Raw genomic sequence first — 14498 nt, 5'->3', positions numbered from 1 at the left:
TAAGTGCAAGCGGTCTCATTTCCCAGGGATTAGTTTGGATATTTTGGCTTGAGCCCACCTTTAGATAGCTTCCTGAATCGGACTCACAGTAGAGAATACAGGCTGCACTCATGCAAAAAAAAAGTACTAATTACCCCTAAAATAAGAAACTTATAAAAATAGCTGCCTTATATTTTGCCTATGGAGTCTGAGTCAAATGTAGCTGAAATGATAAAGCTGCAGGTGGGAGCTATGATGTTACATTCAAACCCTCAAATTGCACCCGAGAGCTAGAAAAGTCTAGGGCACACACACACGCACGTTCCTACCCCTTCCTACATTGCGAGGTGAATCTCACTTACTCTCACACAGAAAGTACAGGCTCTCACCACAGTCAGCTACGTGCTGGTGTGTGGCAGCTTCCCAGCGGAATATCCCCTCTTGCGCCCAGCAGGCTGGCCCCAGATAAACCGCCACCACAAGAAAAGACACACAAGCACCAAGCTATTAACGTGCAAATCTGCTGTAAGATCACCATCAGCTCTCCACCCCTGACAAACTTATCTCTCTTGTCAAGATAAACTTTCATTTGAAGTTGGCTAGTGTGTAGAGATAGTCACAAGAGGGTGAGACAGCTCTATTGTCTGGACATGGCTTGTCCCGGGGCCAGAACAACATTCCTTCCTGCTAACTATGCTTTAGACAAAGTAGCCTGGGCTTATCATTTTCTTTTTAAGCCAATTGTGCATATACCTGTACACCTGGCATTGCTATAACATTAATATAGTGAATAGAAATTACCATGTAATGTTTATATAATAAATAAACCCATGCAAGACAAAACATGGCATACGTGCACAACTGAACGCAACAGTTACACATGGTAATTGTTAACATTTTAAGAAACATATGACAGGCTTGTTGAATTTCAAAGAAAAATCCCAATATTTTTTATTTTACTCTAAGCCTTCACTTTTGAAGACCTTTCCGTAAAAATCCTTCATGAAAACAAAGAGGAGAAATTTTATAAAGGTTATATAAAGTACTCTGCTCTCCAACTGCAGTGATTTCACAATCAGCAAGAGTAACAAACCAAAATCAAAGCCCTGTGGGTTTTACAGAGGAACATAGGACCCTAAGACAGGAAGGTGGGCTGGAGTTGGCCGATGTCTGTCGAATCAAGCAACTGCAGTTTCTCCCTGTTCCCATGGGGAGCTCAGACCTACCTGCCAGCCACTCAGTTGTCCAGCCCGTCCGGCTTAGATTACCCCCAGCCTCAGAGACTCCCTTTCAAGTCCATGAAGACTGTGGCTCAAGCACACAATACATATAGGGACAGGCAGGAAGGCGAGAGAAACAGCATCCTTTGAGAAAAAACCTGCAAAAAAGTTTTGTTGTCTTTTCCATGTATTCCCTTTTCTCTTCTGAACACAAAGCAATTTTAAGACCAAACTGAATTGCCAAAAGGATGCATGTTAAATTAGGAGATTGAAATCAGCAACTGTCATCAGAAGGGACCTGAACAAAAGGGCCAAACCTTCATGCAACGGCAAGCGTGGAATGACTAGGAGCCAGAAAACGAGAGAGGCAGCGCTACAACTACCCAACTCACTTTTGGGAAAGATGCCTTCAAAAATCCTTTCACAGATCCAGTGAAACTCCCCACGCCAGGTTATTTGGAAAGCAGAAACAACATCCTTTTCAAAACTTTAGAAGAGCAAAGGAAAAAAAAAAAAAAAAAGAAAAAATCAATAAAGAGAGAGAAAGTGAAAGGTATCAGACAAGGAAGGCTGCAGTATCCTCCACCACCACAGCTGCAGGAAGGAGGTTTCTGTTGAACACAGCGCTTGGGCAGTCATGGGGAATGTTTTGATAATACTCAGCATAAACAAAGATTTAAAGTTGCAAGCTCAGTCACTAGCTCATTTTTGCTCTCCTTACCCTTTCCCCCCACTCAACTGGCAGCTGCCGAGATCTACATAAGAGAATGACTTACACATCCTTTCGTAATATATATAAACAAGTGAATGATCATAAACATCTTTCAAAATACATTCTTAAAAAGAGCAGCAGACTGAAGGTATTTTCATCTTGTGTTTACCTATTGTATGCAAAAAAGACAGACTTGAGCTTTTTCAGTCTTCTCATAATGCTAGAATTTGCCAGACATGTGCGTATGTACACACAGAAAACAAGGAACAAAAATACAAGTAGTTGCCTCCTGTTGCAAGCTACTCAATACACATCTATGCTTTATTAACTTCCAATGTCATACAGAAATCTACACTGTGCTAGTTGTGTGTCGTGGGGCAATTTGTGTTTACAATTAGGTTTGATACGTTCAAAGAGATTTCTCAATGCAGTTCACCAAAGTCACATTACATGAGCCAAGTCCATCCATTCAGTATTTAATTGCCTGTACTGTAGCGCAAATGCGAGAGAAAGTGCTAATCTCATGGACTGTATTTAAGGGAGTTTTATCAAGAATTGCTTAAGTACATTAAGTTTTACTTGAAAACAGATTTTTGGAATTTCAGGATGTATTTCCATTCTCAACAAGGATAACAAGAATTAGAAATTCTAACCCTAAACAGAATTAAAGAAGGAATGAATGTTAATTTAAGATTGAACTCCAGTAGTAAAGCATAAAATCTAAAATCCCTTTCCTTCAATTTACTTTCTCACAAACTTAATGAGGGAAAACATCCTTAATAGCCTCATTGACACAGTAAGGAAAGTAGTGATGCTGTAAACTAAGGATGCAAGAGGACAGTTTAAAAACTAAATTTGCTGTTTCAAAAAGCAAATGAGCTATTCCAACTCCATGAGGGTTTTGGCCGTTTCCGAAAGGAGAGAGTTCAACACCCTTCCACTGGTTTAAGTTTATTTAAAACAGCTGTGCTCACAAAACAGCCATTCCCATTTCCTGCCCATAAAACATTCCCAACCCATTGAAAATAAAGGAGGGAGAAAAACAAGACAAAAATCTGGTGCTGCAACTGCAGAACAAAATCCAAGTATTTACGAGGGTGTCTCACCGAACTTCCACGCCGCAGCACGCCTGCTCTCCCACCAAACAGTGAGGCACAGCTCCAAGGAAACGCTAGCACATAATTTTCCTGTTGTCGGGAAGAAAGGTCATTGCAGTCCTGGTCATTAGGTTTCAGGGTCCGTCTGCGTTCCCATTAAATCTCCCATTTTGTAAGTAATTAGAGCACAACATAGACTGCACTTTTCTGCTGTTTTTAGAAAAGTTGCAACAAAGGCTCTTTGAAAATACAAGCCTTAACTCATATTAAACTCAAAGCAGCTACAGAGTTAAGGGCATGATTTTGGGCATGCATTTGTTTATATTAGGGGCTTAGGAGTACAAACATCTGTACAAAGTTAGATGCTCAGTTAACACTTCAGACATGCAAATACAAAACCACCTCATGAGTATCACAGGTCCTAAATTATTTGGCATTTAAAACAACTGCTGGAGTTCGGGAATTCATCCTCTTGCACGGGCAGTTCAGGTACTTTCTAGTCCCTGTGGCGCACAAAAAACCCCGAGTGAACCTAACTCTCAGTTCCTCCTTCCTCTATCCTCACTTCAAAAAAACTGTAGGCATGACTTTTTGTTTTTTAAAGGCACTATTCCTGATACCTTGGCATTTAAGACTGGCAACGCTGCCAATAAATAGGTAGTGTGCAAAGCCAAGATTTTGTCTATGAAAAACCGTATTTGAGGCTAGAGGGACAGCTCTTATTTGCCTCCCCTGAACAGGTTTGCTGCACAAGTATGGGCACAGATCTCGGCACATGCCATGCGAGCCCAGCACGTGGCAGAAAAGAGGTCTTAATATTTTCTTAAGTCCCTCTCGCTTCAATTAGCTTTTCTGGCAAGACTGTCATAACTCACCTATGAAACAAAGTCATATTGGACTGGTCTCTGTTCCCACTGAAGTCCCAGAGGATCTCGTCACAACGGAATAATCAGATGTTAGAAGGATCTTGCTAATTAGGAAAAGTAAATTACAATTCTGCCCTCATTGGCTCTATGTAACCTTTGCAGTTGACATGAGGGGACAGATAAGTGCCTTCGTGCCCATCTGAAATGGTTCTGATCACAAAAATGCCAGGAGGAAAAGACCATTATATCCTAACACAAGCAGACTGAAAAATTCAGAAATGTTTGCCAAAACCAATGACAGAAAAATCAGAGAAGTCTGGATGTAAAGTAAAATTCTTATTAAAGATACACGAGGAAAGAAATTGTGAATCAAGACTGAAAATAAGCCCAGCATAATACTTGAAATTGCAATCTACTGTACCTACCTTCTCCTTCCCATCAGGAAACAAAGGCCTCCACATAAACACGCAAGCAAAGCCCAATAAACCTGCCATAGTGAGGGGATTTTCCAACCTAACAAAATGTTCTGGTTTTCATCCACTTGAAGTTAACTCATTGACACTATTTAAATGCAGATTTCGCGTAGCTATACAGTGTGCTAAAGACCCCACTTTCACATTAGGCTTACTTGTTATGTACACGTAAGATAGATTTTTACATGACAAGATCTCAGTCATCTCAAAAACCATCCAGCCATTCAAATTTAAAAACAACCATCCATACTGTTATGAAAGACCAGAAAGCTGGCCGACAACAGCTAGAGCAGTCGGATTTATTTAAGATCACAAAGCTTATCATTCCATTATAATTGGGAGAAAAGAAAATCGGCATATTTTTCTAGAGGACAAAGGCCAAGACAAAGCCTTCTTAAGGGTACTAACGCTTCAGAGGGTGCACGAAGGTTTGCATTTTCTTATACGTTTAGTCCCACTAAATATGTTGCTGTATTCAAAATGCAAATTCTTCTTTAAAACCCTCTGCCTACCACCGCAGCTGTAAGATGTGGGAGAATATCCCAGTACTGCTGAGTGACAGAATGAAAACCATTACCAGATGTGTAAAATGGACTTTTGCAATGAGAAATGTCAGAGATTGAAGCCACAAAAGCCTGAAGAAAAAAAAAGAACCACATGGAAAGAATAGGTATTTGATGAAGGGAAGAACGGCACCTCTTGTTATAGGTCAAGCCTCACTGTTATTGACATTACAGCTGTTAAATTATGTACATTTGTATAAATTTGAAGGGAACAGAAGAAAATTTGAGCTGGAAATTAATAGATCAATCCCTGTTCCTCACTTCAAGAGAAATTATTTATGTGAAAAATGATTACCTGATTTTAACAGATGGGAATATTCGATTTTAACCACTTGGTTAAAAACAAACACTTTATGAAAGCATCACCAAAAGGGAGCCAAGTAGAACTGCTTACACAGCTGTTGAACACAGTGAACTAAGACGCGAGTCAGACTGGAGCCTTTATTCACGTAGATACAAGTCTCAGAAAGCTACTGGATTAAACTGTGCCAGAGAAAAGTTTAAATCAGGACCACCGCTGTATTATTTCAGCTAAACCAGAGACCAAAATTTATTTAGGGAAGCATGTTTTGGCAAAATAATCTTTCTTCTTTTGATAATATGTACCAAAGCTGAGGGTACATGCTACACGACACTGCTTTTTTCTGCTCATTGCCTCTTGGGGACAGTTGCATTCATCCTACAATAGCCTATTCCCATTTCAAAGGCCAGAATGCCCCCCTCTGAATGACATCAGAGCAAACCACAAAATAATTATATACTGACTGCTTGAAAAGGCATTCTGTTTCCTTCCTAACATCATACTGTCCCAAAGTTTCATTCACAGCCACTGGCAGGGCAACCCGCTGCTGAGCTCTAGCAAGAGCTGGGTCGGACTACAGACATGTCATGATACTCAGCCACACCGTACATCACAACCAAATCTCTCCCTCAGAACACACACAGCCTTGTGTGCAGGGAGTGCAAGAAAATCCCTTCTACTTTAGAGTCGTAAGTACATGCAACAGAACAAGCTCCAAACAAACACCGTCTGCTGGTCATTTGAAAACAAAAAGGATCTTGACCTTGAAAAGAGACTAAAATCGAACGTAACAAACTCTCTGTGCATAGCAAGCAATGAAACTTGTTTGGTTTTGGCAGGTTAGATGGCAGTTCAAATGTCTTTTTAGTTTGCAGCAATACTGAAGAAATAAGCTTATTCATCCATTAGGTCAATACACTTCCCTGCCTTGGAGCCAGAGCTGAACTGCGGGACCAGTTCTGTTCAGCGCTGATGGACAGGACATGCGGAGAGGCTTCCTAATGAATTTACCATCATATTCCCTCGTTGCCTACAGCATAGCGCTCAGCACCACTCCACAGGCTTGCTCAGATCCAGACAGCACGTTGGCAGCAGTTAAGGGGTAAAACTAAAGATTTAAGGAGCCAAAGGACCGCGGCGTACCGCAGAGGCTGGGCCATACAGCAGAGTGCGGCACACCACCAGATACCCCATTCATTTCAGCGAGAGCTATATAGGTCCAAACACGGCACAACCTTCCCTGCCCCAAGTGCCGAACACGGCCACAGGACTGCGGAGAAACCATACCCATTCCCACACCACGCTTCAACTACGTCTGGGCCAAACATTCCCAATTAGGCCCACGTCTAGGCACACAGACCCCAGAGCCAAGCAGTTTTCTGTGTAAAGGACCCTCCAGACGGTACGTGGGTCCCTGCTTCCCCGGAGCCCCGGTGGCAAACCCATCTGTTTTACGGGCAAGACAGAGCACAGCTTTTAGCACTCTTCAGGTAGGTCGCATCTACCCACTCCAAAGCGACGCCGGTCTGCGGGGCGAGCCCGACACACGATGGGATGCGGAGGCAGAGTCCGCTGCCTGGTGTGTATTTCAGCCAGAGAGGGTAAACAGCCGGGGAGAGAGGAGAGGAAGGAAAGCAGGAGGTGGAAAGAAGGAAGACAAGAGCTGGAGGAAGGGGAACAGTAAGAAAGAAGTGACAGTTCCGCAGCTATTACACTTAAAACTTCAGCCATTCTCTGAAATAGAGGCTTCTGAATTCATCTGGATGGCAAAGTTTATTTATGTCACTTCCCTCTGCTAAGGTTTTGTGGATCATATTTCAAACCCACGTTATATTCCTCTGTTGCTGCGTTACCAGATCTGAACAAACAATTCTCCCCAGTCTGCCAAAAGCAGAGAAAGAGAGCAAATGAATGCCTGGAGGATGCATCACCCTCTGGAAGTCATCTTATGGCCCCACGCTGCTACAGATTAGTCACAACCTCACACACAGTAGAGCGAAAGAGGAAATGGTGAATCCATTAACTCCGGGGCAGCACACAGACCTGAGAACTGCTATTCCCACCCACTCGCCCCCCTCCTAGGGAAACCAGGCATTTTTCCAAATCATTAGAATTTTCTTTCAGATTAGAAGAAAAACGGTCCTAAATTCAAAGAGATAAATTGGGTATTAACACCCCTGAAACTAGCGAGTTTGTTCCAGCAGACGTGGAAATGGCAAGCGAGAATTGTGATTTGAAATGAGTAAACCGCGGGTATCACTGTAGCAGAGCTGCATGAAAACCCCCATGCGACAAAACGTCGATGACTGTAGGTTTGAGGCTTTCAGTTTCCAGGCAGGATGTCTGCCGCTTCAGGGGCCGCACAAACTTCCGCTTCAGGGATGTAGGAACAACACGCAGCCGTCACCCGCATAGCGGTGCCCATCAGAAGCCCTCCAAGTTCACTCAAGCAGTATCGCCGTGAAGAAATCTTCCCCTGCAGCACCTGCGGAGAGAGGCTGCCACAGCGTGCAGTAGTTGATAACGGTGTTTCTCCTGCCGAGACTGTCCGTCCGCCGCTGACCCCCTCGCCGGGCTCTCGGAACACCCATGCAGCCCTCCATCCCTCATGCAGAGCCTCAGCTCTGAAGTGCTCTCATCCGGGACTGCGCGCCGAAGGATGCCCAGTGTGAGTCTCTAAGGAACAGTTTAGTTGGGTGAAGACAAAAAGTGTTGCAAGACAGACTACATCCCAGTACAGACCCCTACCACAACCGCCAGCCTGACAGTAAAGCTGTTGCCACTGCAGCATCACCACGACTCCTAATTCCCAGCAGACGGGCAAGAAGGACCCGGCGCACGCTGTGCAGGCTACGGTTTGGGCTGTTCAGGCAGCGGTTTCACCACCGAGCTCAGCAGCAAGGCTAGCTTAAGATGCTCCTCTCATCGCCTATTTGCCGCTGCTGTAACACGCGCTGGGTGAGGTGGTACCTGCACAACCACACACAGCAACGCCTGTGACCCAAATCAGGGAACTGACCTAATATGAAAAAAGAAATTTGCTAACAAAAAAAAGAAAAAGAATAAAGAGGAGAATTTGGCTCAGTTCCACGGTGCAGTTCACTGTATCCCCTCCACCAGGACAGCAAACACCCAGCGCTGCCGCACTTCCAGGGGAAAAATATGTAGTAAATGGGACTACTGCTGCCAGACCTTTGTTTCTTGAAATCTTGGGTTTAATCTAATGTAGAAAATTAGAAACAAATTATCTAATGTTTGCTGGAGGGTCAGGGACAGCCCTCATTCTGGGCCAAAGCACAGACGGGCATCACAAAACAAAAAACATCACGTTTCACCAAGACCCAGCTCTCAGCTGAGACTACAGCAGCTTAGGGAAAACCCCGACTCCAGAAACATGGAGGTTTTTTAATAATTTAATTCCACTTGAAGGTCCTTACTATTCTCCCAGATATTTATGGATGTTCTATTACATATGGTGTAGTGAATTTTATCAGAAAAACCCAAGAAGAAAATTCAGTAATCTCCCAAGAAAATAATCTGAAATCATCACTTTAAGAATATTATTATTTCTGATTTTTAAAAAAAGGCACTTCAAGCAACACTGGCAAAGAAAACGATGTTAGCAACGTGAAGTCTTACAGGTTACTATTTCTAGTACAGCAGGAAAAACTGGAATGCTTAACTTCTCAGGCTTGTTTTCTCCAAAATAAGGATATGTAAGAAAAGTAGCTTTTCCAAAACACAGTACAAGTGTCTGTACCACTGCAGACATCAGATTAAAATTACAGGTGGCTCTATTCTTAATGTAAACCAACTATGATTTATCAAAATACATGAAGCTTAGTTTGCATAGGAATATTTTGCTTACCCCAACCACAGTTTTCCGTCTGATTTTACACTAGAGACAGCAATTCTGTTCTCTTCTTACATTTCAAGTGTGGCAGGAGTGCAAGTAACAATCACCATTAAATCCACAAGACAGGTTCACAGAAGTAGAACTATTTTCCACTAGTATGTGCAAAACTAGTATCAGTTCCCCAACATCAATTTGTAGTTGTACTTTTCTTATTCCAGATTTACATGTGTATAACCAGAATTAAATTTCACCTAAGCTGGTCTATTTAAAAAAACCATTTCCTTTGTTTTATGCACTAAACCCTTTGGTTTTAATCTCAAATGTCATCAACGTTATTCCCTTTCAGCAGGAATCAATATTACACCTGAATATTTGTTAAGAGGCGGCTGCAGAGGTGTACCTGAGGCCTTAGAGGTATTACTACTGAACGTCATTATTTACCATGATTAAATGGAAAGACCTGGTCAACCCAGCACTGAACTACGAGCACAGAGGAGTTAATCCCAGTCTGCCACTGGCTTGTTAGGTGACTTTAGCCCGGACATTTCTTCCCTCTTCGCCTTTACGTTCCTACACACAAAATGAGCACAGCAGTACAGCACGACAACTGGTAAAATGCTTTGGAAGTAGATAAATCCAGTGAGGAAAATCACCGCTACTTCAATAACTAGCTTATGTGTCTGTCTATAAGGTATACAGCACTATATAAGGTATACAGGAAAGGGAATGATTTCTCCTCCACTTTTGAATGTGCACAGATAAAAAATATTAAACCAGTCTGAACAAAGTATCACATATCCAATTAACTGTTACATACGTAAGAGAATTAAGCAAAGCGAAACTTCCGTCAGTGATCACAGACACTGTACACTCCACCTGAGCAGTACATTCGAATAAACGGCACAAATATTACAGTCCAGGCACATTTCACCTCAGTTGCATAGTACACCTCACTTTAGCTTAATGGGAAATGAAGCAGCTCAAGGTGTTACTTCGACGTTTCTTTCAAAGACAGCTTCCACATCTATCCAGGAATCCTCTACAGAGAATTCATGGCATGGCATGAAGTCCATACACGACCCTTAAAGGCAAAAAACCAGAAACAAGAGCCAGTGCCACCCTACAGAGAAATGAAGAGTCACGTACAAATCGTTGCCGCTCTCCTTTGTAAGCTCCCTCCCCTTAAAAACCATATACAACCATATACATCATATTAACTGTGGCGTACTGACACATGCTTTTAAAGGACAGCCACGGTCTACTTGCATACTTTTACATTATTACAGAAATAAATAATTCATAATATAATGCCCACGTTTTCCAAGGGATTTAAACACTAGTCTACCACCACCAATACAACATGACCACTTAATCAGAAGGGAGCTTTGGACAGTAACCGGTTTCATAACTGAGCTAATAGTTAGTTATAAATCTAACTGACATCTCAAAAGCAACCTGAAAGTACTGAGCGAAGCAGACAACCCCTTTTCCAAGCTAACCTTCCACACCACATCCCCCCACAAATCATAGGAACGCCAATAACTGAATCCCCAGACAATCACCTTTGTGAGCCGGAGCACACAAAGAGCTGATCCTACGTATCTTCCCCGTAAGTACAGAAATCCCGGCTCAGGCAGGTAGGCAGCCCTATAATTTATACAATTAGCGCCATCGCAGACAAAGGCTCGCAGGATGACTTACTAGTTGAACACAGCCTACAGAAACAACTCTCTATTACTTCATCTCCTAGAGGGGAAAAAACAACAATAAAAATTATACTATGCAACGTGATTATGTAGCATTTCACTATATGAAAGCCACTATCTTATTTCTCTGAAGTAGGGAAAACTGTGTTATTTAACTGTAACGTTTAATAAAAGTTTGAAATAAATTCCCTTTTACAAAAGCAAAGTTGGGACTTGAGATAACCATTAAGTACGCCTGGGGAGATAGTTTGTATTTGTATTTAGCTCTCTCAAATGAAAATGATAGAAGCAATGCAGCACAAATTACCATAAAAGATACGAGATCAAGTCAGCATGCAAGCAGGTAAAAAGACACACTCAGGGAAGAGCCGACAATTTATTGAGGACCCTGACTAAAGAGAGGTTGGTGTGGATGCAAGATCAGGACAGCTCCCCAGCTTCACCAGGACCCGAATTGCAAATACTGGGTGTACACAAACAATCTTTACAAAATGGGGTACAGCTCTGAGGATGCCATCTGCACTTACCAAAGGCATAAAACCGCGGAGGTTAAGGCTATGAAATTCTGCCACAATCAGGGATGAGGGGCAGGTAGGAGAACCTGGCCAGAAAGCTAGGGAAGATCTGATGACTGTGGCAGAAAAGCCTGTACTTTCAACAAATGATATTACGAAGTTCTCACGCTCGGAGCCCATTTACCTACGGTATGAACAAGGCCACGATACGGGGTGCTTCTTAAATTAAACAAATGAAGGTATATCCAAATCCGTAACACCCAGCAGGACAGGAAACTTTGCTGTGTGCCTGCACAGCACTCAGCATAACATGGCCTCGTGCTATTGAGGTCTCCAGATGTAGTAAAGAACAAAACAAGATTTACAGAGGCTAGAATTGCTGTCTTTTAAAAGGCTGCATGAAGTCACAGTTAAGAAGCAAGAGGTGGAAAGCACTGCTGTTCTAGTCAGTCATGCCACCGGCAATCCCCTGCCTTCACCAAGAAAGTGTCAGGTAACCCAAGGTAGAGTTCCTTTGGGTTGGAGTACGGCAAGTCTTGTATGCAAGGCTCCTCTAGCCGGGCTTGGGAAAAGCAAAAAGTTGCATAAACAGCAAAGAAGGTAAACTCCTCCTCTGAGAGCACGCTTCATGCATCTGCTAAAGGTTTACAAGCCCTAATGCAGACCAGATTCCTGCATGGCATCACAAAAAAGCTAGAGGAGCAATGCTTTTTCCCTGTGTAGGCTAACTAGCAGAGTCCTCAAGCTGTTCCCAGAATTGTTCGCCTCCCAGGTTTTGACTTAATTACAACGGGACATGCACACACAAAGCAAGTCCTTCAGAATGTCAAAAGCAAAAAAGGAGTGAATCATTGCTGATCCTGCCATTTTCATGTTTTCAGTCTCTTTTACAAGCTTCTGAAGTGTTGCAGCCCTAAAAGAATGAAAAGAAGTTGTCTTCAAGCCTTTTTCCATCTGAAAGTGAAAACATGTAATGCCCAAGTGTGCACGGCACAGCCCAGGGAATAAAGCGCTACCTGCGACTGAGGCAACCCGGCTGCCATTTGTGGGTCAGGCGCTGGCAGGCTGGATGAGGTTGGGCCAGTCCCTTCACCTCTGGATGCCACGTTTCCTACCAAACAGGTTTACTGACTTTTCTTTCCCTTTAGCACAACTCTTATCACTCCCACCTTCTTTTCAAGACTGCCTCTACCCTTGACTTTCATGTAGCATCTCTGCTACTGTAGGCTGCTATGTTGGTCTCAAGTGGCTTTAGTTATAGCGGTACATCAGTTCAGCTTGCATATTTAGTTAACAAGTTTACAGCCATGTAATTCAAAGTAATTAACCTCTTTGGCTTATGCTTATTTAACATCATAAAAGCAGAATAAAGGTTTATTTACAAGACCAAAAGACACACAGGATGCAGGAAGTGAGGGCGTTCACAGATTCAGCTGAATTTGTACCAGTCCATTTACAAGTATTTACTTTCCCTTTGAAACAGCCTATTTTGATGTTACTTCTAACCCATTTCCATCTGAATGAGCTAAACCAAAGACCCATCGGCTACAGCTTGCACCGGTCAAATAAATCCACATCTATTCACCTCTTGAGCTGCATCAGATCTTTTGCAATCAAGGCAAGGCCTAAATCAGTTGAAAAGCAGCAGCACAGGGTTTGCCTGCATGGGAACAGCCACCAAAATAACCAAGGGTACAGGCAAACAAGTTCCCATGGGACATGCTCTGTAGCAGACGGGCGGGGGATCAGCTACGGTCTCATCAGGATTGCTAACCATGTGTCTACATGTGCTGGCAAGTCAGTGCCACTCTGTGTGCGGACTCCTCCTGCGGCAGCGCTTTTCCCGTGTTCTAGACCTGGGGAAGATCTTGCATGAGAAAAACGTCCGCGTCAGTTGACCTATGAAAACAGCATTTCTCCTTAAGTCATTAACACCAACGCGAGGTTTCTCCCTCCGCACAAAAGCGGGGAGATGACAGCCGCCACAGACACCCCGGCCCCCGTCAAAACCCTCCGGCCCAGGCTCTGCCCTGGCAGGCACGGCCCGCCCGGGTCCCCCTCCGGGGAGGAGCGCCGGGACAGCAGCGGGCAGCCCCCGGCCGGGAGGCAGAGCTGCGCTGGGGGCGAAGAGGCTCCTCTCCCGGCTGCAGCCCCGGGGCCGACCTGCAGAGCCTGAGGCGAAACGGGCGGGGAAGAGAAAGAGCAGCGCCTACCCGCTTCCCTCCCGCAGCCCCCGCACAGGAGAGGGGCCGGGGGCAGAAAAGCCTTTTCCTTTGGTTGTTTGGTTTCCCCCCCCCCCCGCTCTGAAAGGTAAAGGCGATCCCCTCGGAGAGCTGTCATTTCGGGGAAGGAAGGGTTTAACGGCGCAGCCTGGAGCAAGACTGCGGCCTGGGCGCCCCGCTCCAAATTGCGCCGGGGGCCGGGGGGGGGCTGACCCTCCGCCCGCCCCACAGCAGCCGCGGGGGCCCTCAGCCCACCGCCCCCGGGCTCCCACCCCGCTCCCACCTTCCCCAAACCGCCGCCGGCCCCCTCAGCCGCAGCGGCCGGGCCGGGGCCGGGGCCGGGGCCGGGGCCGGGGCCGGGGCCGCCCCGCAGGGCGGGCACCTGCCGCCGGGCTCCCCGCCGCCGCCTCACCTCCTTCAGCTGCTCCATCTCGGTGCGGATGGTCTCGTACTCCAGCTCCAGCTCCTCGTACTGCTGCTTCAGCTGCTGCTTCTCCTCCAGCACGGCCAGCCCGTACTCCGCCGCCTGGATCTTCTCGCGGGTGGTCTCGCCCAGCTCCTGGAAGAGCCGCTTGATCTCGCTCCGCAGCCACTCGGGCTCCGACTCCATCACCAGCCTGGCGTACTCCTCCTCCTCCATGGCCAGCGACATGTCGGCGGCGGGGGCGGCCGTCGGCTCCCGGCCGGCGAGGGGGGCGGGCGGACGAAGGGGCGAGCGCGCAGCCCGTCTGCCGCTCCTAACAGCGCCGCGGCGCGCGGACGGCCATGGCAGAGCCCGCCCGGGCTGCCATCAACGGGCGAGGCGCCCGCTGCGCTGCGCCGCGACTCCCCTCGCGCCGCGCCGCCGCCGCTGCGAAACTCGCCGCGAGCGCCGACCGCAGTGAAATCATTCAAAAGGAACGGCCGGCCCGGCGCCGCGCGGCACGCTGGGGCCGGTAGTCCGCGCCCGCCGCCGCCCCGCGGGGCGCGCCGGTCGCCGGACTACAAC

At 45.7% G+C, this 14498-nt stretch overlaps 1 protein-coding gene across 2 annotated transcripts in view; it reads right to left on the bottom strand.

The window, feature by feature from the left end:
• BICD2 (BICD cargo adaptor 2) overlaps window positions 1–14162 on the bottom strand; it is a 98381-nt gene extending 84219 nt beyond the window's left edge. For both annotated transcript variants that reach the window (XM_059823041.1, XM_059823040.1), the window contains exon 1: window positions 13923–14162. In XM_059823041.1, the coding sequence (XP_059679024.1) occupies window positions 13923–14162 (240 nt within the window). The remainder of the gene's footprint in view (window positions 1–13922) is intronic.
• Between the last annotated feature and the right edge of the window lie 336 nt (window positions 14163–14498).

Source organism: Gavia stellata, chromosome 12 (assembly GCF_030936135.1).
Source record: "Gavia stellata isolate bGavSte3 chromosome 12, bGavSte3.hap2, whole genome shotgun sequence".
NCBI classification, from domain to species: domain Eukaryota; kingdom Metazoa; phylum Chordata; class Aves; order Gaviiformes; family Gaviidae; genus Gavia; species Gavia stellata.
This window is presented reverse-complemented; position numbering and strand designations above follow the sequence as displayed.